General features: G+C 39.4%; 2 protein-coding genes and 1 long non-coding RNA gene across 3 annotated transcripts in view; all 3 read right to left on the bottom strand.

The window, feature by feature from the left end:
* The window catches only part of LOC134099824 (immunoglobulin superfamily member 1-like), a 175,991-nt gene extending 170,910 nt beyond the window's left edge, over positions 1 to 5,081 (bottom strand). The window contains exon 1 of the mRNA XM_062552843.1: positions 4,956 to 5,081. Coding sequence (XP_062408827.1) covers positions 4,956 to 5,010 — 55 coding nt within the window. The 5' untranslated portion in view covers positions 5,011 to 5,081. The remainder of the gene's footprint in view (positions 1 to 4,955) is intronic.
* A 5,769-nt stretch (positions 5,082 to 10,850) lies between these two features.
* Positions 10,851 to 11,383, bottom strand: LOC134099758 (uncharacterized). Its single transcript, XR_009941156.1, has 3 exons — positions 11,344 to 11,383; positions 11,135 to 11,218; positions 10,851 to 10,957 (listed from the first exon to the last, which is right to left on the bottom strand). It is a non-coding gene; the product is annotated as an uncharacterized LOC134099758 (long non-coding RNA).
* Positions 11,384 to 11,475: 92 nt separating this feature from the next.
* LOC134099221 (cell surface glycoprotein 1-like) lies at positions 11,476 to 13,089 on the bottom strand. The gene is made up of 10 exons (XM_062552012.1): positions 13,007 to 13,089; positions 12,837 to 12,926; positions 12,663 to 12,743; positions 12,491 to 12,574; positions 12,301 to 12,393; positions 12,110 to 12,199; positions 11,919 to 12,008; positions 11,738 to 11,827; positions 11,528 to 11,646; positions 11,476 to 11,484 (listed from the first exon to the last, which is right to left on the bottom strand). Exons 1-10 carry the CDS (start codon positions 13,059 to 13,061, stop codon positions 11,476 to 11,478), a joined length of 801 nt encoding a protein of 266 aa, XP_062407996.1. The 5' UTR covers positions 13,062 to 13,089.
* Positions 13,090 to 21,790: the final 8,701 nt, after the last annotated feature.

Genomic DNA, 21,790 nt, shown 5'->3' with positions numbered 1-21,790 from the left:
CGCAGGGGGAATCGGACAGCTGACTTGCTAAAGATCACCTTAATTGAGTGGAATGATCGCAATGGTCCACTCTGGGTCGCCTACTCCACGATATTGCCAAGAAATGTAAAAAGAAATGGTTCATTTTGATGTAGGCTAATGTTTTCCATGATCAAATTGTCATGATCATTTTGTTTTGTCAACTTTCAAAACTGTTTTGGTGAAACTTCAAATAAACATTATGTTCATAGATGGTTTTCTCTCCAGTTATTGATTGACATTTTTAGATAATTTACAAATTGTTTATTAACATGTAAAAGACTGAGATGCAACTTTATAATAGCCATCCAAAAAAGGTTTGACGCTGTCATTTCCCATCCTTTAGGCTAATGATACTGACATTTTTAGATAGTTTACAAATGATTTACTAACAAATAAAAGACTAAGGCCCAACTTTATCATAGCCATCTAAAAAACAAATATTGTCATTGTTTATCTATAACTGTTAATCAATAGAACATCATTTATAGTTCAATAGTTAATCAATCTATGCAATATGTATAGGCGTTGTGGATATGGCTATGTAAAGGCCTACAATCAACATTATAATCATTAATAATAACTCAATATGGCATTATTAATAATACAATATTTTGCAATAATAATGTAGTTTATTGATATAAAATAAATTGAAATCAATTTATCACTAAACAGATATTTTTCCGTATGTTATATATATATAAATTGTTTCTTTTTTCATAAGCTGATAACAATGTATTTGTAAGTTATGCGTTTAGTAATCATTGATTGTTATCTACAAATGATTAATTTATGATTATTAAGTTATTAAATGTTTAATTATAGTTGCAAAATAAAGCATCAATTAACCATTTATAACGGATGGTTATTATAAAGTGCTACCGAATATTTTGAAGTATAATGCAGAAATGGGCTCTTAGACTAGATTTAGGTCGTCGCAGGGTCTTCCAACAAGACAATTGCCCAAAGCATACATCAAAATTGGTCCAACAGTTGCTCAAGGATACCAAAACCAAGGTCCTGGAGTGGCCCACACAGAGCCCAGACCTCAATCCAATTGAGAATCTGTGTTGGGTGCTCAAAGTGAATGTCCATGTTCGGACACTATGCAGCTGGAACAATTCGCAATGAAAGAATGGGTCAAAATACCTCAGGAGACCTGTGCCAGTTTATTAAAGAACTACTCAAGAGAGTTTTGTCAGTTGTGGCTCAGAAAAGGCACACTATTGACTATTTATGGTCATTCTTTACAAATAAAATCATACCGGTCAGTTTTGACCGGGAAACAAAAAGTATGATTTTGTGCAACTGTGAAAAAATTGAAATGGTTTCAAAACAAAGATCATTTTAAAACTTGGACATAATGTACTCTGTGATATAATAACCCAATATTTGTATCTGAATGTTTATTAGAGCCAAAATAATGCATATGTTATGCTATTTTTATTAAAAAACGACTTGTATGAGTTCAGGTCAATGAGGCCTACAGGCCATAAATAGCAAATAGAACTTTAAAACATGTAATGTTCACAAGAAATTAAGGTAGTTAAAAGATCCATAACAACATAAGATGAATATATGTCTTGTTATGGATTTACAATCAACTAAAATAGGGTCGGTCATTTTTGACCGGGAACACAAAAGATGTGATTTTGTGCCACTGTTCGGAATTTGAAATGGTTTCAAAACAAAGGTTATTTTTAAAATTGAACATGAAGTATTCTGTGATAAATAGCACAATATATTTATCTTTATGTTGATTAGAGCCAAAATAATGCATATATTATGCTATTTTTACTAAAAAAACTGTATGAGCTCAGGTCAATGAGGCCTACAGGCCAGAAATAGCACATAGAACTTTAAAACATGTAATGTTCACAAGGACTTGAGCTAATTAAAAGATACATAACAACATTAGGTGAATACATATGTATAACTATGGGTTTACAATCAACTATACTGGGGTTGGTCATTTTTGACCGGGAACACAAAACTGATTAACATGAAATGAACACAACAGGAGGGATCATTTAAAAGCGTGAAGTTGCAGCCCTCAATGTTGATGTTTATTGTGTGTTTTGGCTTGATGCGCCACCCTCCACATATCTACTAATCACAGAGTCAGTAGTGTTTTGGCATCTGGATTGCCAACTTTGACTCAGGAGGGAGGGGGAGTGGATACACCACCACCAGTATTTTGAAAGTGATTGGAGTACCAGTTTTGGCCAAAATCCTACATACTGTTCCTTTCAGTAGGCCTATAACTACACCAAAGTCCCTTCTAAAGTCCAGATACTGACCCAGTGACAGTTTCCTCAAAAACGGTTGGAAATTTGACAGGGGGGGGCATTCACCTGACAGGTTGGATCTCTGAAAATAGGTGAGCGCTCCTAAATATTTCTAACTTGAATGTCTGATATTTATGCTAATACTAAATAATAGAACATTATGGAAATTGTGAGGGCTGAATGGTATTCTCCAGTGATATTCACCCATTTGTGTCTGATTAGAAATCAAATATGACTGTATGTGCACATTACGATTAGCATATTCACAACTGCATATGCTCATCATGAAAAGTGACACATAAATGATAAAATCTGATTCCAAATAGTCATGACTGTTCTTATTATCATATGGCCACAGCATGTTCTGATAAATGTAGGGTTCCACATACCAGCTTCCTATTTCAGCTTTTCTCTTTCTCAGTAATGCTTACTGAGATGCTTAATCCCACAATAATTGTACAGTGTGTGTTGATGGGAATTGCGTGAACTTTCTAGGTTTTGCTTTCAATTCCAGATTATCCAGCCATATCCAACTTCCTATTTCAACTTTTCTATTTTTCATCAACACTATAACAACACTACAGGCTATATGTTTACTTAGTGAGTATTATGTGTGTGTTGATGGGGTAGGAGAGAGAATGATGTCCTTGGAAATGGACGTCAATGAACTTCTATCCACAATGACCAACTGAGCAAATCCACATTTGCTAACGGGTTAGTTTAGGTTCAACCATGCTAAGAATGGACTATTTCTCTTGTACATATTTGATAACAAAACATTTTAGATTTGACATTTCGCAACACAAATGCACAGCTTTAGTTTATTGAAAGCATTTTAAACCAAAATGGAAAAGCACAATTCTATATATTTATATGTTGACATATGTTGTCTACGGATAGAACACTGGTCCGTGTATGCTTCGTTCATTTGATATTCAATTGAGAATCAGAAATCAAAAAATACAAAAATGACTTGTTATTTCATTATGTGTTTATGAATGTGATACGAAGAAGCAATTAACGCGTTGTTTTTCAGACTTTCGATTTCGTGGTCAGATCAAAAGTAGAACATTTGAAAAAATGACTTAGGGACTAAATTGATTTTGATATTTATTTTTTTCCGATTGTGACCCCGGAAATTATTCATTGTCTTCCAGCTGCTGCTTCTGTCAGACCAGTCCGAATATAGGCTAACTTTACCATAATAATCAAGGCAACTTGCAAACGTACCAGAGGCGCAGTGATATTGTACGCAGCATCTGAAAATAGTCCCCATAGACAACAAGCAGTAGTAGTGCCAGTAGCTGCAAGTTGCCTTGATTATTACGCCAGATGAGAGTGTAGTTCCATGTCAAATCAGCCTAGAAAAACGCCAGGTTTCATTTTCAGTTGGTCTTATTGCACTTTCTAACTTGAGAGCAGACACGTTTTAAATGGGAAAATTACCAGAAATCTTAGTCACTTTTAAACATGAAGCTAGCAGGCGAGAAGCTAATGGTCTAATCCGATTCAATGATCTATGCTAGGCTGAAGCTAAAAGTTGTATCGCCAGACTCACAGAATGGCTGGATGAACGGGAACAAGGTAAATATCGATTGTTATGCTCGAGGGAAGGTGGAAAATGAGCGTATTTCCAAAAATGGCGGAATATCCCTTTAATGCAACCAAATATAGTAAAGTTCCCTAAAGGGTAGGAGAACGTTCTGCTAACCAAAATAAACAACCAGAAAAAAACTTAGTATTTTCGTCAAGAAAACTTTCCTGGGGAACCTTGTGGCAACTTTCGCAACTTTCAGGCAACGTTTTCCTAACCAAGAAAAAAACGTTCTAAAAACGTTCTCCTAACCAGAAATTGTTAGCTGGGTAATCATTAGGCTACTTCTATAATCATGGAGCAACGATTTGGGCGAATGCAATGTTCAAGAAAACAGGCACGAGAAGGGAGATGATTTTCTGACGATTCAACAATGAAACTGAGTTGCGCAAAGTCGTGCAGTTTCTGGTTTGCCAGACAATATTTTCTGTCGCTAAAATTGCCAAAAGTCGCTAAAGCTAGCAACAAATAGCCTAAGTCAACACTGAGCACTGAAGACCAAGAAAGTGACTTTGAATTGACTTCCAGGTCACAGCAATCGGAAAAAAAGAAATATCAAAATCAGTTAGCCCTGAGTCCGTTTTTTAAATGTTCTACTTTTGATCTGACCACGAAATCAAAAGTCTGAAAAACAAAGCGTTATTTTGTTCTTCGTATCACATTCATAAACAAATAATGAAATATCAAGTCATTTTTTTGATTTTTTGATTTTTGGTTCTTAATTGAATATCAAATGAACGAAGCATACACGGACCAACACTGATCCCAACAATGCAGTCATAAAATTGAAATTGAGTTAAAAAAACAAACAAACAAACAAACAAACAAACTAAAACATTTGAATTCCATATAAAACTATCAGTAGGCCTAAATGAATTTATCTGTGTGATTATATTATTTTTGGATTTCTTGTGGGCTGTGGAATAAAGGGGGAAGTTCCTTTAATCCCACAATGTGCCACTGCTGTTGGTAAAACATCCATAAATATGTTGATACGGCAGAGGAATTCACATTACACATTCAGATAAGAAAGGAGAGTATAATTGTAGGCCTACCTGAGACAACAGCGAGGACAGCCATCGACATTTTCGTCTCTGATGAGAGTTTCATGAAATGGGCATGTCTTCCTCTTTCTCAGTTCCTTTTTAGTCTCTTTTACCCACACCGTGGTCAAGAAAGTCGTCAAAGCTATGTCAGCAAATTAGTATGTTATTGTTGGGAAGGACTGCTGTTTTCAGCCCCAACGCTGTTCACGTGAGCAGCTGGTTGTCACCGCTGGGTCATGCTCGCAGTGCATGCACCCCTTCTGACTCCACTCGTTCAACCTATCAGAGTGTGAGTCTAGGGATGCGTGCGCTGAGGGTGCTCACTGGCGCGAATAGTTCGTTTAGAGTAGCATTACAGAGTGTATTGGGGTAGGACTGGACATCGTTTTTTGTATTGAAACATTGTGTGCGTTCGAAGACCTGTAAGTATTGCAACCAGTGGCGTCACCAGCCGATTTTACCGGGGCTTCAGCCCGGGGTAATTTGAGCCGAGCCCGGGGTAAATTTTTGTAATGCTTGAATCTATCAGCCAGTTTCAAAATCAACCAGCATTTGCCTGGTGCTAAATGTTGAGCACCACCAGTAGTAGGCTAAGCAAGCTATCGATTGGCATCACAATACAACACTATAGCTTCACGTTTCTACATGGGCTAGCCCAGTGTTTGTTTCTCAATCTATGGGTACCGGGCCGCGAGAAGATTATTACCATCGGGCCGCCGGCCGACTCTCTCTGCCTTCTCCGAGAGACGCACCATGCGGCCGCGGCCGCACCCATTCTTTTCGGTCATATTGCTGCGAGATATTTTCGCATAGAAATAACAGGCATATCATATGAAACTACGTAACCTGGCCTTTACAGTGGCACTAGCCACTAGTTTCTATGATGAACGGTTCGCGAGATACTTAGCGTTGAAAATTACAGTTACATACAAAAATGAATCACATGCAGTTCTGCGTCATACCCATTCTTCTCTGTGAAATATCTCATGATTTCGTTACTGCCCTATGGCAAACTGCATATCAAAATAAACAGGAGATCCTACTGATTCCAATGGCGTATAGAATGTATCTGTATAATTAGCGGTGATCACGAGAAATCCTTTTTTGAAATCACAATCACATCGCATTTCTGCATTTTTTCATACATCCCCATTTCCCCCACTTCAAAATAATTTATTTTTCATATCAGAAGTTGTATTCAGACCCCTGTTTGTCATATAGCCATGGCAGATGCTTGATATGAATCGTTGGTAGGACTATGTTTGTCTACACACATTCTGAGAGGAGCAGATGAGTAGGCTAGGCTTAAAAGTTCAACTTCGAAAAGGAAAATTGTATGTTTTGATTTAGACCTAATAGGCTATGCTATATCTACTCAGACTCCTTGTCATCCACTGGTAGTAGGCCTAGCTGTGTGTCCCTGGACAGTGTAAGCTTATGGGTAGTTGTAACAGCTATAGTCAGATAAGCCTAATTTCTCTCAAATTCCTATAGGCTATCTTGTGTTCCTTGTAAAAAATACAATGTAGGAGTATAACATTATATTTTACAGAAGGCTACTGTAGATCCTCCATTGCCTTCTTCATTTCGCGCACCCCTTAATGTCCCCTTAAAAAAATTTCGGCGCGCGCTCAGCGCGCGCAATGACACTATAGGGGCTTAGCCCAGGTTGTCCTTAAAGTCTAGAAACGCCCCTGATTGCAACATGTTTGCATCTGTTTGTTATGTGTATTGTAGGCTACTATTGTGCTGAGATCGCCAGTGTTATTCTGTGTGGTAAATGTGTTATTAGAACACAAGTGTTTGTTAGACGGTCGCGGTATGAACGTGAATGCGAGTGATTTAATTATTTATTATATGTCCGCGGTTACTATCTACATGGCTAGTTTGCTAGTACAATGTTTGTATGCATAGTGCCTTTTCCCTCCCTCGTGTAGCATGTTTAGACTGTAATTTCTATGCTACCTTGTTACAGAATGTGGTGCACTAGGCTGCACACTTTAGGAGGATATTTGCTGCTAGCTTATATCAGGTTGCTGCTATAGGCTCATATGTGTATTGCTACAGTATTAGCCTTAGGCATTAATGTGAATAGTAAGTGTCTCAATACTTGTCTTCTTTCTAGAACCACACACCCACCTTCATATGTATAATAACAGTGTCAACAACTCCATTCCTACCTGCAATAAATACAACTATTGAGTGTACATCATCTCCGGCATTTTCATCAACATCAACAGTCATCATACTTATTTAAAAAAAGTAAAACTGTTGACTGATCAATTACATTATATCTCAAAATTAATATAGCTCAGCAAGATAAATTCCCTTCAACAATACTGGTACAAACCATTCTATTTATTCTATTAAACAGAGGGGTATTTTCACAAAACCTAGATAAATGATTAAACTGGAATTTTTTGGTTATTCTGGATGACTTTTGCCTTGGTTTCACAAAATAGATGACACATAAGTTGCCATGGGGAATTATTTATGCACCTAACCTCTATACCTGGTTCTGACCAGGCTAACAGCCAAGCAAGGTAATTGGTTCAGCTAGCTGTCATTCAGACCTCTATGTGAATTTGTTAAGAACTTTATTCAATTTATATAGTATTTGCATGTATTTACTCACAAAACACAACAGATTGCCTGCCTAATACCTTATGGTTATAATTATTACAGTGACATACTCATTGTTTGCTTCTTTTGTTTATTTACAACTAGTGCAGTGCCCGTGCAAACAATGTTTTCCAAGAAACGTGTTGCCCAATGACGTTGATGCAGGTATAGATGATGTTAGATTGGTGATGAGAATCAGGCCCCAGAAATGTTCATGCCACGGAGGACTTGCACCTCACACATTCACATTAAGAAAATGGATCTTCATCTTAGAGCAAGAACAGCCATCAAGATCTGCTTCCTTGATGAGAATTTCTTGAATTGGACAGGCCTTCCTCTTTCTCAGCATAGCCTCTTTTAACCTGACCGCAGTCAAGTAAGTCACTCAATGTAAACTAGGAAGTCATCTTGTTGTATTCAACAGGAAGCAGGTTAACTGTAGATCTACAATATATCATTTGCTTGAACAACACATTCTTGGTTTTTAGATTTGGATTCTTGTAGATATTTGAGAGCAAATAAAGGTTTGATTTGATATTTGAGAGGACAAATGCTCAGGTTTATTTGGATAGCGCAAACAGAATGGGGTGGGTTTCAAAATGGTCAAGAATGTTAAAAAAGGATGTGGTGAACCAACACAAAGACAGACAGAGAGAATCAAAACACCGAGGGCCGATAGAGGGCTACAAGTGAACAGAGTCTCTGGACAGGGATACTGACAGAACAGCTTTCAAATCTACAAACCAGACCAGTCTCAGTTATAGTTTTGATAGAACAGTTATAGTTTTGATTGGAGTCTACCTGTGCCTAAATTAATTCACTTACACTATGAGGCACACATCTCTTTGTATAACATCTCATAGTTAAAGAGACCCTATGCAACTTTTTCATAGTCATAAAATCGCTTAGAAATCGTTGTTTTGCTTGACTAATTAGTTTTATCGAAAACAGTCACATTTCCTCCCGCCCCTAGTGTCCCTATCCGCTATTACAACCTTGCAACTTTCTGATAAACGATCGTTTGCTGTTTACATCTGGAAGTCAGAGACGCGTAAGGAACAAGAAGAACCACGCTTGCAATTTATATATTTACATATAGCCTATATATGTATAAATATACACGCTAAAGCTGTCGGGGAAGCTCTGCAGAGAAATATGCAAGCATAAAACGAGCGAAAACGAAAAACGGAACCGAAACCAGAGATGAAATCGTCAATCCTGCATTGTTCCTCTTTAATGGTGTTTGTCAGAGTAAAAGCCAAATCACAATGTCAGGGTTATGACAGGGTTGTGTGAAGTCACAGATCTGGCCAAGGATACAAAAACAAAAACATTGAAAGTGCCCAAGAGCATGGTAGCCTCCAACAACCAACAGTATTCCTGGATCTGGCTGCTCAGCCAAACTGAATGATCCGGGATGAAGGGCTTTGGTCAGACAGGTAACCAAGGACCCAATGGTCACTATGAATGAGATTCAGAGTTCTTCCGAGAGATGAGAGAAGCGTAAAGAAGGAGGACAAACATCAGTAATCATATATGATAATACATACCTTGTTATATCTGACATTTAGATTTCTTTTGAAATATGGAACATTATATGATGCAATCACTTTCAAAGCAACAGAGCAACACTACAATTTGCCATGTGTTGCAGACAGTACACATCTTACATGAAGCAGGGACAGAGTCAAATGAGTCCAAAGCCCCTGACTGCGGTGTGTAGATTGGGACTGACCTCTGATGTACACCTAAATACTTGCTGCTCTCTGGGGAAAAAAACAGAACAGAAAGTGACAAAGACAACACAAGTGCATGCAAGGACGACACAGCAACACTCAACAAAACTTCACAGGAAACAGAACTGTGAAGTCTGCAGTACACCCTCCACAATGTCATCTTCTTAATCTGCAGAACCACCTACAGTATACTCCCTCACCCTCAACTACAGCCTGTGCAAGTAACAGTTTTTCAATGGAGGACCTGTGCAAGAATGTTCCTTTGGAGGACATGTGGAAATGTTTTCCTATGGAGGACCTGTGCAGCAGTTTGGCCTCGGAGGACAGCATTGGAGAGACAGAGCAGGAAGAGAGGACATTAATTTAAGACAAGAAGAGCATTGCTGTGCCAGTACTGAGTGTTGCTGTTTGTAATGTTATAACTTCCCACCTGACGTAATAATCGTGCCGACGTAATACCGCCCCCATACCGTCACTTATTGTAGTTGCAGTCTGTGGCAGGCCTATAGAACCGTATATATAGTTTGTAAATGTAGTATATTTATAGGGACATGTCCAAGACTCATTATGCAAAGTTGCTTTGTGTTTTTGCCATATAATAATAGTTCAGTTGCCTTACACCTTCACTGGGGGTCAAGCAGGCATAGGATATCACTGTCAATTTCGCAGTGGGACAGCCCTAAGCCCTCAAGAAGTTCATGGGAATTTGCATCAAAGTGTGTGTGGTGTAGTTAAGCATTATCATACGAGTGGGAGTGGTGTTGTTGGCCTATATCTCCACGGCTTCGCAATCGCATGCATCAATTTTTACTGTGAAAAGATCTGAAAAAATAAACCAATGGAGAGCCAAACCAGCATTTCAAAATTCAACATCTTTATAATTTTCACTCACTGTCAATTACCTGCTCAGTACCAACACCACCAAGGTAATGTGTAGTATACCCCAACAAGGTCATTTTCAAACATGTAGATTTGTAGTCACATACATTAATGTGACTGCCTTTTCTATCCAGTAGGTGGAAATCCAGAAGAAAATAGCAGTTCAAGTATTGAATGTTAAATACCACAAAATGTGATTAGTTTTGTCCTTATTCTCTGTAATGAATTGAAACACATTTGGTAGCCCTAATATAACTATATAATGACTCAAGGGAGCTCTTCAAAAAATACTTTCATGCTCAGTGTACCAAAGAAGTTTTCCTTCTACAGTACATGATATGCACTCTGGGGTAGAAGAGCATATGGAGCTTAGTGTAAAATGGGCACACCTTCTGAATTTATGTCCATAGTTTAGTAAAACATTAATTTGTACAGAAGACATTTTTGGACAAAAGTTATAGTCAGTGTAAATTCAGTTGTGAAAGTAACCTGCAAATTGCTCTTCAAGTGTGGTTTCTGGTGTGGGGGGGGGAGGGTGTTTACACAGCTTTAAAACTAGTTTGGAAAATTAATGACTCATGTAATATTTCAACATAATGTTGATGAAGTACTGGCCAGCTTGATCAAAACTGGACCAGAGTCATGAAACAAAGGAAGAAATACAATATTGGATAAGAAAAACTGGCCTTTATTGAATTCAAGATGGAGAAAGCAATGACAGAATTCCATGAAACATTAGCAATCTTGAGTCACATCATGAGTCATCGTGGGCATCTACAGTACAGGGATGAAAACAGCTTTTACTTACAACACAATAAGCCATTGCGTGGAGCTAGGGTAAGTCAAAAGCACTGCACATTTCTTGCAGCCACACATGGTCATGATTGGAGAAAGACAGCAGACAACATTTAAACTTTTACACAACAGAAACATGACAAGTCAAACAATTACCAGTAATGGTGGTTACATCTTGGGCAGGGGTAGTCCCATTTTGCAGTACAGTGGTTAACACAATAGCATCCTCGCTTGGACCATCTTGGGATTCCACAAAGGGGGGGAAAGGACCCAATGTTAGAATCAAACTATACCACTAGTGCCACTAACAGCAGTTATAAACAAGATATGTTAACAGTTCCTGCACTTCACACAGCAAGCCTTACCAGTTCCTACAGAGTGGGCCAAAGTGGTCAGGTTTTGGGCGGGGTCTATTCATGGGTTTCATTATATCCTTTTCCACAGGTGTATAAAAATCAAGCACCTTGACACATCAATGCAGACTGCATGGTGTTTGATTAATACACCTGTGGAAAGGGACCCGAGCAAACCCATGAATTTATCGAGTACATAACCACAAATTCCCCGATTGTCCTTACCAGCATTTTCACTTTGGGCAGCAGGTGTTGTCTGGTTTTGGGGACTTGGGGTTGCAGTTACCACATCATCTTCACTTGGCCCATCAGTTTCTATTCAACATAATACATGTTAGTATGCATGCATGCGCGTGCATGCAGTCTATTGCTCATGTACATAACCAAATGCACCAATAGTCCTTACCAGCATTTTCAGTTTGGGCAGCCGGTGTTGTCTGGTTATGGGGACTTGGGGTTGCAGTTACCACATCATCTTCACTTGGCCCATCAGTTTCTATTCGACATAATACATGTTAGTATGCATGCATGCGCGTGCATGCGGTCTATTGCTCATGTACATAACCAAATGCACCAATAGTCCTTACCAGCATTTTCAGTTTGGGCAGCCGGTGTTGTCTGGTTATGGGGACTTGGGGTTGCAGTTACCACATCATCTTCACTTGGCCCATCAGTTTCTATTCGACATAATACATGTTAGTATGCATGCATGCGCACACGTCCACGTGCGTGTGGTCTATTGCTCATGTACATAACCAAATGCACCAACTGTCCTTACCAGCATTTTCAGTGTGGGCAGCCGGTGTTGTCTGGTTATGGGGACTTGGGGTTGCAGTTACCACATCATCTTCACTTGGCCCATCAGTTTCTATTCGACATAATACATGTTAGTATGCATGCATGCGCACGCGTCCACGTGCGTGTGGTCTATTGCTCATGTACATAACCAAATGCACCAACTGTCCTTACCAGCATTTTCAGTGTGGGAAGCAGGCGTTGTCTGGTTTTGGGGACTTGAGGTTGCAGTTACAGATACATCATCTTCACTTGGTCCATCAGTTTCTGTTACACATAATATGTGTGAAGGAATGTGTAGGTGTGTGAGTCTATTGGTCAAGTACATAACAAATGAAGCCACAAATGCCCTGATGGTCCTTACCAGCATTTTCAGTTTGGGCAGCAGATCTTGTCTGGTTTTGGGGACTTGGGGTTGCAGTTACCGAGTCATCTTCACTTGGCCCATCTTTGTTTCCAAATAAGAGGAAGACCAGTCAAGATTTTAACACACAATAAATCGGACTTGCGGAGTCTCATACAACAAAAATCTTTACCAGTAACATCAGGCTGTGCAGTAGTAGTCTGATTGTGGGGAGGTGCTGAAGTGCCTGCTTCAACATCTTCACTTGCACCACCTTGGGATTCCATTTAAGTTTAGCCATTTTAAATTAAACACAACTTATAAGAACATGAGAGCATTACACTACAGCATTACATTAAATACTCACCCACAGCTTCAGTTTGGGTCTGATTGTTGGGAGATAGTGTTGTTGAAACATCAACCTCATGGGAAGCTTCCCTCTTTGGAAAACAAAAGACTGCTCAAAAGAACAACAGGAGACATTGTTATTTAAAGCAGGATTTTAAAAACACAATTCAACTGCCAAAAGACACCCACCATTACTGAAACCAGCAATGAGAACCAAAACAACAATCTTTGCCATTACTGCCATGTTAAATCACCAAAATAAAAGGAAGGATAAATTCCAGGAGGCAATATGGAGGCTTATAAAGGCATGTCAAACTCATTCTCAATTCAGTGATAATTAGAATCACATGAGTTCCAGGTGTCTATCATTTGGTGATTAATGGGATCTGGCCTAACAAAAGATCTCTGAAATTGGCCTACACAAGAGCTATCTTTGCCCAAATAAGGAGATCCGGTATCTTGAGATTTTTACTTTGGGAAAATAACATGGGGATCTTGAATTATCACACTTGTTAAACTCTCATGGGGACAAAGAAAACAGAAATGCAGACGTTTAGCTCTAGACGACACACTTTGATCTTTGCTACTCCAGAGTTAACTTACAGTGCAATGCAACTAACAGTGCAACTTGCAACTTGCTAACACCCGGATCTCCTTATATGGGAAAAGAAGGCAGTTCAAGAAGGCTCCTTTTTGTTGGCGAACTTTAGAGGTCTATAATGAGGAAGGTGTAGTGTCACAGGTGTCATCTTGGACTGACTTGGATCAATTTGGCTTTGTTTTCAGCCAGAAAGCATTTTAGCATGGTCTAATTGAGCTACCTAAATTCAAGCTGAGAATCCTTTAACGTATGTTTCTACTCAGTAATGTGAAGATGTTTTGTTTGTTCAAAGTAATGTATAGATTCTAACTATTAAAACTATGTTATTCGCTTAATTAAGACGAGTTGATGCATAGGCTACCTCTCACGTGGCTCTGGCGCGCAGCGCAACTTTGATAGCTGGCCCAATTAATTCATTAGGATCCAAACACGAAGTTGGAAGTGACCAAACACCTCCATGTTTTCCCTTAAAATACATTTACACGAGTAGTCACACGACCAGGTATGGTGAGACAAAATAAAACGTGGTGCATTTCTAAGCAGGCAAAAGGGATAACTATATATTGTGTGGCGGAATAACATTGGGAGCACTGAGACTCTGCGCAGTAATATCCTCACTCCAAAGTGAAACTGAAAGGGCAAGAGTGAGGATATTACTGCGCCACACAATATAGTTATCCTTCTTACCTGCTTAAAAATGCACCATTTATTATTTATTTTGTCTCACCATACTTGGTCGTGTGACTACTCATAGTACGTAGTAGGTTCCTACACCCACAATATAGAATGTTAATGAGGATGCCTAACTTGTTTTCCTATGACACTCATTCAGTTCTAGAAATAATGAATAGAATAGCATATATACTTTTTTGATCCCGCGAGGGAAATTCGTCTCTGCATTTAACCCAATTAGTGAACACACACACAGCACACAGTGAACACACAGTGAGGTGAATCACACACTAACCCAGAGCAGTGAGCTGCCTGCCCAACCAGCGGCGCTCGGGGAGCAGTGAGGTGCCTTGCTCAAGGGCACTTCAGCTGTGGACTGGTCGGGAATTGAACCGGCAACTCTCCAGTTACAAGCCCCAAGCCCTAACCAGTAGGCCACGGCTGCCCCAAATGTTACGCATGTCTCCTCCATGGCCGTTTAACTCAGGCGGTTCCTAAAAACACATTTACTCATACTACTTCTGAAAGATGGACAGAGGCTACAGTGCTGCCTCGGACTGCAGCATACTCATCAGTGTGCTTAACAGTCTATCACACTCTATGTTACAGAGGTTTCAAGTTCAAGTTCAACGTTTATTGTCATGTACTCATAAAATAGCATTTATAATGAAATTCCTTGTGCTCAAGTGTCCATTCAACTACAGAAATAAATTAAAAAGAGAAATAAATAGATACTATAAAAAAAAGGAGCAACAGGGGCAAGGAAAAACTCCTTTGTCCAGGAAGAAACCAGTGTGTGTGTGTGTGTGTGTGTGTGTGTGTGTGTGTGTGTGTGTGTGTGAGAGGGCAAGGGAATCCTTGTGTGATGTCTTGGGTGGAGGTGGTGGTGGGACAGTTTAAACTTGAAGCATATTTGACCTAAAAGCCCAACCTTGTTTTGATGTCACCATTGGGAAACGTTACAGAATATCCTTGTGCAGTCAGTTTTCTTTATTTATTTCAATTCTAAGATCAAATAAAATCCATTTTATTTATATAGCACATTCCATGTAACAAGCACAAACTCAACGTGCTGCGACCGAAAGAGAATAACACAACAAACATGACATGACCAATTAACAAAGATAAAATAGATACACATAAAGATAGAAAATAAAATACATAGGATATTAACTGAATAAAAGTGAATACAAAAAATAATAAGAAGAATAAAAAATACAATATAATTACAAAATAGCTTTAAAACCGCTGTGAGGATAGGGATCTGACTGGTGTATATGCAATGGCCATGTCAGATATGTAGGAGGCTATGCCTATCAATGTCTTATAATAGTCTAATCGACTAGATATACAGTACAGTAAAAGCATAAACCCGCTTTTCAGAGTCTGCTTGAGTTAAAGCAACACTGACGCACTTTTCCTGACGCACGCAGGCTATTTGTTTATCCAGCACTGCTTTGCAAATAATAACGTCCACAGACAAGGTAGAGTATGTTGCATGATTTCAGGAAAGTATGATGTATTGCGACATCAAAGCAGGTCAAATTTAGCCTGGTCCTAACCATCCCATAATACTACCATTTCATTTCGTATTATGGTCTGGAATTTCTTTGCTCTGAAGCGCTTGCAGGAAGCGGGAAGTAACGCCCAGTTCTGGTTTGAATTGATTGGACAGCTCTCACCCAATCGGCGATAGTTACTCATAACAACATAGTGCAGGCGTTTAACGTCATCGTCACGAGCGCCCTCCCCCTTTCGCCCCCACCAACCCGTCTCTTCGTTTATTGGCTGCTTTCTGGAGGGGGGGCGTTCTGTTACAATTCTACCGAGCAGAATGCTCCACAGAGGAGCACGGCCAGACTCGTAGTGGAGGCAATCCTTGGCCGGAAGTACGTGGATGGCTCGCGAGGCTAGGTCAAATTTGTAGTTTATTATGTCTTATTAGTTCAGTTATATAGCCAATAGAGGGCAGCAAATGCGAATGCAGAGGTGCCTTTCACCGTTCACCACTGAAATGATTTTGGAAACATTATTTTAAGGTACAAAAATGCTTTAGTATTGCTTTAAAAAGCATCTAACCTTAGATGTATTTCTAAGATGATAAAAGGCAGTCTTGGAAATATTAGATATGTGCTTCTTAAGATCAGCATCTAAGATCAAGCCTAAATGTCACACGGTTTTATAAACAGGGGAGTTAGCAATGAATAAAACTGATGTCTCAAGAGCTTAGGGCCTACGAATAGAATCTTTTTTACATTATCATTGAGTTTTAAGAAGTTTTAATATCAAGTTTCAATATCAGAAACGCATTGGATGAGGTTATTCATTCATAGTTTTGATAGATGTCGTCCTCTTCATAGTCATTGTCTGTAGCAGTTGGGCCATGCAGCTCTTCTACATTCGCATAGTAGTCTTCTTCCAGATCTCCATCAGCTTCTTTACCACAATCCCTCTGGTCAGCAGGCATGACTGTGTTCGCATAGATGTTCTCATCTTCATCAGGTGGTCCATGATGAAATCCGTATGCATTCGCAGAACCTGTTCCAAGGCAGTTTTTGAGACTACAATGAATGCTTGATGAACAAATGGAGTTCAAAAGTGATTTTGCCTCTTTGTTGAGACAGGTGCTTTGGACAAGGTCAGACTTTACCAGTGATACACACTGTCTCACACACTGTCCATTACGCAAACATTTATTAGCACAATGTTTCTGTCATGTAGACCTTCCGCAGGTGAATTCTAATGATTAATTCAGGACTTCTTCTATAATGAACAAATGGAAAAATGGTTTGTGATATTTCAGTAGATATTTGAGTGGTTGATGGTACATTATAATTGTTTAGTATTCCAAACCATTACATGTCAAGTCATTACAAAAATATGTACAGTATCAGTTCTACTCACAGATGCACTGCAAAAAAAATCTAACCAAGTGTTATTTATTTCATATTAAGATCAAAAAATCTATTCAGTATTGTTTTTAGAGACAAACTATCATTTTAACTTAATTTAAGAACACTTTGACTTACTTTAAATCTTATCAAGACAAATTAACTCCACACAGTGGCAGACACATTTGCTTGTTTTAAAATAAATCTAAATTCTTTATGCAATTGAGCCAAATGATTTCATGAGAAGTGGTATGTAAGTCTTTTTATACTGAAAACAGTACCAACTAGATTTTTTGATCTTGATATAACATTAGAAAATCTGTTTTTACAGAGTGTATTTAATCAATGAGATGAATTCTGACTCACTGTGTGCACCATTGCTCATCTTGATAGCCTGTGTGTGTGTGTCACTCAAAATGTTTTTCTTCACCAGGTAGAAGATGGCAGGGATCAGCAAAAGTAGGAACAACCCTGAAATCACTCCAGATGCAATGATGGGAGCCAAGGATGCTAGAAAAGGAATAGAAAATTACAAGAACAAACAAACAAACAAACAAATAATACTCAAGTGCTGGATGTTTACCTCTTACGATGACTGTCAGTGGTGCTGTCTGTGTTGATTTGAAGGTGCGGCTGGACACAGTGACCTCATAGACACAGCTGTAGTTGCCCTGGTGGGAGTAGTCTGCCTCAGGAATGTAGAAGGAGGCTGAGTGGTTGATGGCGAGCTGAGTCCTGGTGCTGTTAGACCCATCAAAGATGAGGTGGAAGGAGCCTCCTTGGTGCTGTGGCTCAGTAGAGCAGACGAGGGAGAGGCTGTGGCCCCTGGTCACCTCTGGCCCCTGAGGCCCCCAGAACAGCCCTCCATCTGGGGCACTGAGAGAGATGTTGGGCTGCACCAGGTCCACTGGGGAAGGAGGCAGTTTATCAGTGGAGGATTAATATAAGATGGCATGTGACTAACAACTAGAATGTCTCTCAAAACACAGAAATATGTCCATATATGATATAAAATCACATTACCTGTTACAGAAAGGCTGACAGAAGCACTTTGGGGGGATGTGAATTCTCGTCTGGAAACCCTTGTTTGATACTGGCAGTAGTAGGCTCCTTCATGGATAAAATCCACTTGAGGAATGGTGAAGAGGGCCGAGGTTCCAATTGCTCTTTTTGTCTCTGTAAATGACCCAGAGAGCTGCTGTAGGGTGAATGTACCACCCTGGTGCTGTGTGGAGATGGAGCACCTCATCTGGGCAGACTGACCCCAAGAAACCTCTCTGCTGGTTTCCAGTGAAAGACTTGGCTTCTGTAGTTCAACTGGAAAATAAATTAGGGTGAGATGCAACAAACAAACAAACTAGAGGGGCACTTGGAGAGTGCAAACCTCTGCTACTCCCTATGACTACTAGTACTGCATCTGTAGTACAACTGCAAAAGAAGTGGAGAGTAGAGCGCAACAAGACAAACAATACAGAGAACACATGATGAAAAATCACGTATGGCTGTGTTCCTTGCATTCCTTATGGCTTTAAGGAAACACATTTTATGTACAATACATTGTATCAAAAGTTATCAAAAGACGATTTTATATTCCTCTTTTTAGTCAACTTTAGCATGGGTTAAAAAATAGAATTGTATGTACAGTAGTTAACAGATTGAGAAAAATGGATTCTTAATAGCTACATTTAACTTGATTTCAGCTTGACATGATTACCGAATTATTTCCTTCACTTTATCATTGTGTGCCTGGTTAGCTGACACCTCTTCACTCACCTACAGTGATGCTGATGGGCTGGCTATAGTAGAGGAGGAGGAGTAGGTACATGTGTAACTGCCCTGGTGAGAGGAGTCCACATTAGACAGAGTGAACGTAGCACTGCTCTGGGAGGAACTAAGAGCCTTTGAATTCAAGTAAACTCCATTTCTGTACAGAAGTAAGTTGCCATTGCACTGGCATCTGATGTGAACAGTTTCTCCAGCTAGGACTGCTGAGTATGAGGAGATGAGAGAGATGGAGGGACCTGGAAATGGAAAAGACAGTTGTACTGTATACAGTTGCAGATTGACCTCACTGGTTATTTCAATATTTCAATGCACACTGTATGTTCACCCACCTGTAGCAGTACAGACCACCCCTGCATCCTCACCATGGACACAGTTATGCTTTCTGTTGTAGGAGCACTGGGTCAGAGACTGTTCAGTACCAGCGCATCTGACATCATCCATTAAAATCTGCCCAGTCCCTGCACCATAGGAGGCTGCACTGAGTGCACTGATAGCACAGCCACATCCCAGCTGTCTGCACACCACCTCAGCATCACTCATGTCCCAGTCATCATCACACACAGTTCCCCACTCGTTACCATAACAAACATAGGTAGAGAGACACACCTCCACTCGACCTGAGCACCGACTGTTCCCATTCACCAGCCTGATCTGAGCAGCGACTAAGAAGTACAACAAACACAACCCTTACAGTCAATGCATAACTCCCATATGCCATTATACCATTATGCTGGATGGATCTGTTAATGGTTTGAAATACTGTGCAAGAGGTTTAGATGTGAGATGTTTACATGTGTATTCCAATACAGTATAGGCTAATGCAATGCTGAGAATGACTGAAAAGCACTTGTGAGTTTGTGTGATCATTGGGGAGGTACTTCACTTACCAGCTGCTGAGGGGACACTGATAGAAAGAACTACAGAAGGAGAAACAAACCAAGAGGTGTTGCATGTAAACATGTAGATAAAATCAGATGTAAAATCATTTGTTGAATACTAGTGCAGTGCCCGTACAAACAATGTTTTCCAAGAAATTGTTTCCAAATGACATTGATACAGGTAGATCATGTTAGATTGGTGAAGATGTAGAATCAGCTCCGTGCAGTTAGAGTTTTTTACTGTCTTTGAAAAGTAAAAAAAGTGAAGGGGAAAGGCGTTTGAGTAGCTAATGGCAATATTAGACACATTACATACCCGTGCGTTACTGCTGTTTTTGGGAAATGATAGTCTAAAGCTAACCGCATGACCATGGCTATGCCAGTGCTATGAACTCAGAAGTGATGTTTGAATGAATGTTATGCCCATAGCGATGTCCAGATAGAGTCAAGAGCGGCTGTTTTAAATGCAAATTTTAACAGAATAGCGTGCCAGGACTAGAGTATGGCCGTTTCTGATTGGAGCCAAAAATTGTAATTCGTAATTTTTTTTTTCGTAATTTCCATGAATGGCAACACGTGAGTTTGTCAGCGAAATGGGCTGTTTTTTCTATGCTGGAGTAAGTAAGAGTGAGAATTGGGGAGTGGCTAGATTGCGGAGAGCGGGGGAATTGTGGGATTGCGGTAGAGTTGTATTTTGTTTCATTTAACAATATCTTTGTCATTTGTTGTCCATAAATGACCAAACTTTGCACTGCACTAACGCATGTCATTAGCAATACATGTGTTAAATTTTAGGTCAGTCAGATGAGCGGTTCAAGAGTTATGCATGGAACACGTTCCTTGCAAGATAGATGACAACACATAACAATATGTAATCACAACTACCATGACCAGTGGTGTACATTCTGATTGTATTTTCTAATGACTGTTGTTCAAATGTAATATCAAATTTCACATAACCCTGCCAGCATGCTGTCATTCAGCATGTTCTGTGAAGTGCCTGGTGTCTCATGCTAAAGCCTTCGTTTGTGCAATGCAGTCTGGTTTGTGGTGTTCCACTGCCAACCCACATGTGCAGCTTCCAATTGCAGCTGTTCTGTTTTTCAACAACGCTTACAATTTCTGTTTTTTTTTTTTTTTTTTGCTGACCCCCTCTTAAAAACTGTAGAACTATATCATTTTAGTCTGGACCACTTTGTACAGATAGTTAAGTACAATTAAATTTGTAATGCATAATGTTTCATTTGGCGGTATAGAGCTCTGTTCTGGGAGTCCCCTGACCTTTCATGTGCAAACAAGGAAAGCATAAGGCAGAGGGAACAGCAAGATAACCCCCCCAATAATGTATGGCTTTATATCCCTGAAAACATGTTAAACAGCATCAAGCAACAAGGGAACCGCATACTTACACTATAGTCGTGATATTTAGCCACAATTAAAAGTCAATTTGAAATCATCTTTATTGCACATTTAAGTTCCAGATAAATGTTATGAATGTATTTCATCTAATTTGTGTCAACATTTCTGCATTGGATTTCTGCAGTGGATTTAAGCAGAACACTAAGAAAAGTATGCCATATGCCAATTGGCCACTTTTGTTTCTAAAACACTCCTACAAATGTTCATACCATGGAGGAACACCATATACAGTACATTCAGATTAAGAAATTTGATCTTCATGTTACCTGAGATTAGAACGAGAACAGCCATCGATATCATCCTCCTTGATGATAATTTCATGAAATGGGCAGGTCCTCTGTATGAGTTCCTTTTAGCCTCTTTTACCCAGAACGGAAGTCGTCAAAGCTAGGTCAGAAAATAATACATCAACCTACAAGCTCTATACAAAAATATGCCTTTTCACAACCGTTGGCTGACTAATTGCAATATTTCTCAAAGTAATTATCACAATAGACATACCTTAAAATAACATTTCAATGAATTGCATTTAACAATACAAATCTCGTTATGTCTGACATTTTGATTTCTTTTGAAATGTTACTAAATAAAATGCATTCACTTTCAAAGCACTTTCAAAGAGTAACACTACAATTTGACACTTTTTGTGGACAGTACACATCTCACATGAAGCAGGGGCAGAGTCAAATGAGTCCAACGCCCCTGACTGCAGTGTGTAGAATTGGGG

The sequence above is a fragment of the Sardina pilchardus genome, chromosome 13, assembly GCF_963854185.1.
Source record: "Sardina pilchardus chromosome 13, fSarPil1.1, whole genome shotgun sequence".
In the NCBI taxonomy this organism is placed as follows: domain Eukaryota; kingdom Metazoa; phylum Chordata; class Actinopteri; order Clupeiformes; family Clupeidae; genus Sardina; species Sardina pilchardus.
The sequence above is the reverse complement of the archived record's forward strand: the minus strand, read 5'-3'. Positions and strand labels throughout refer to the sequence as shown.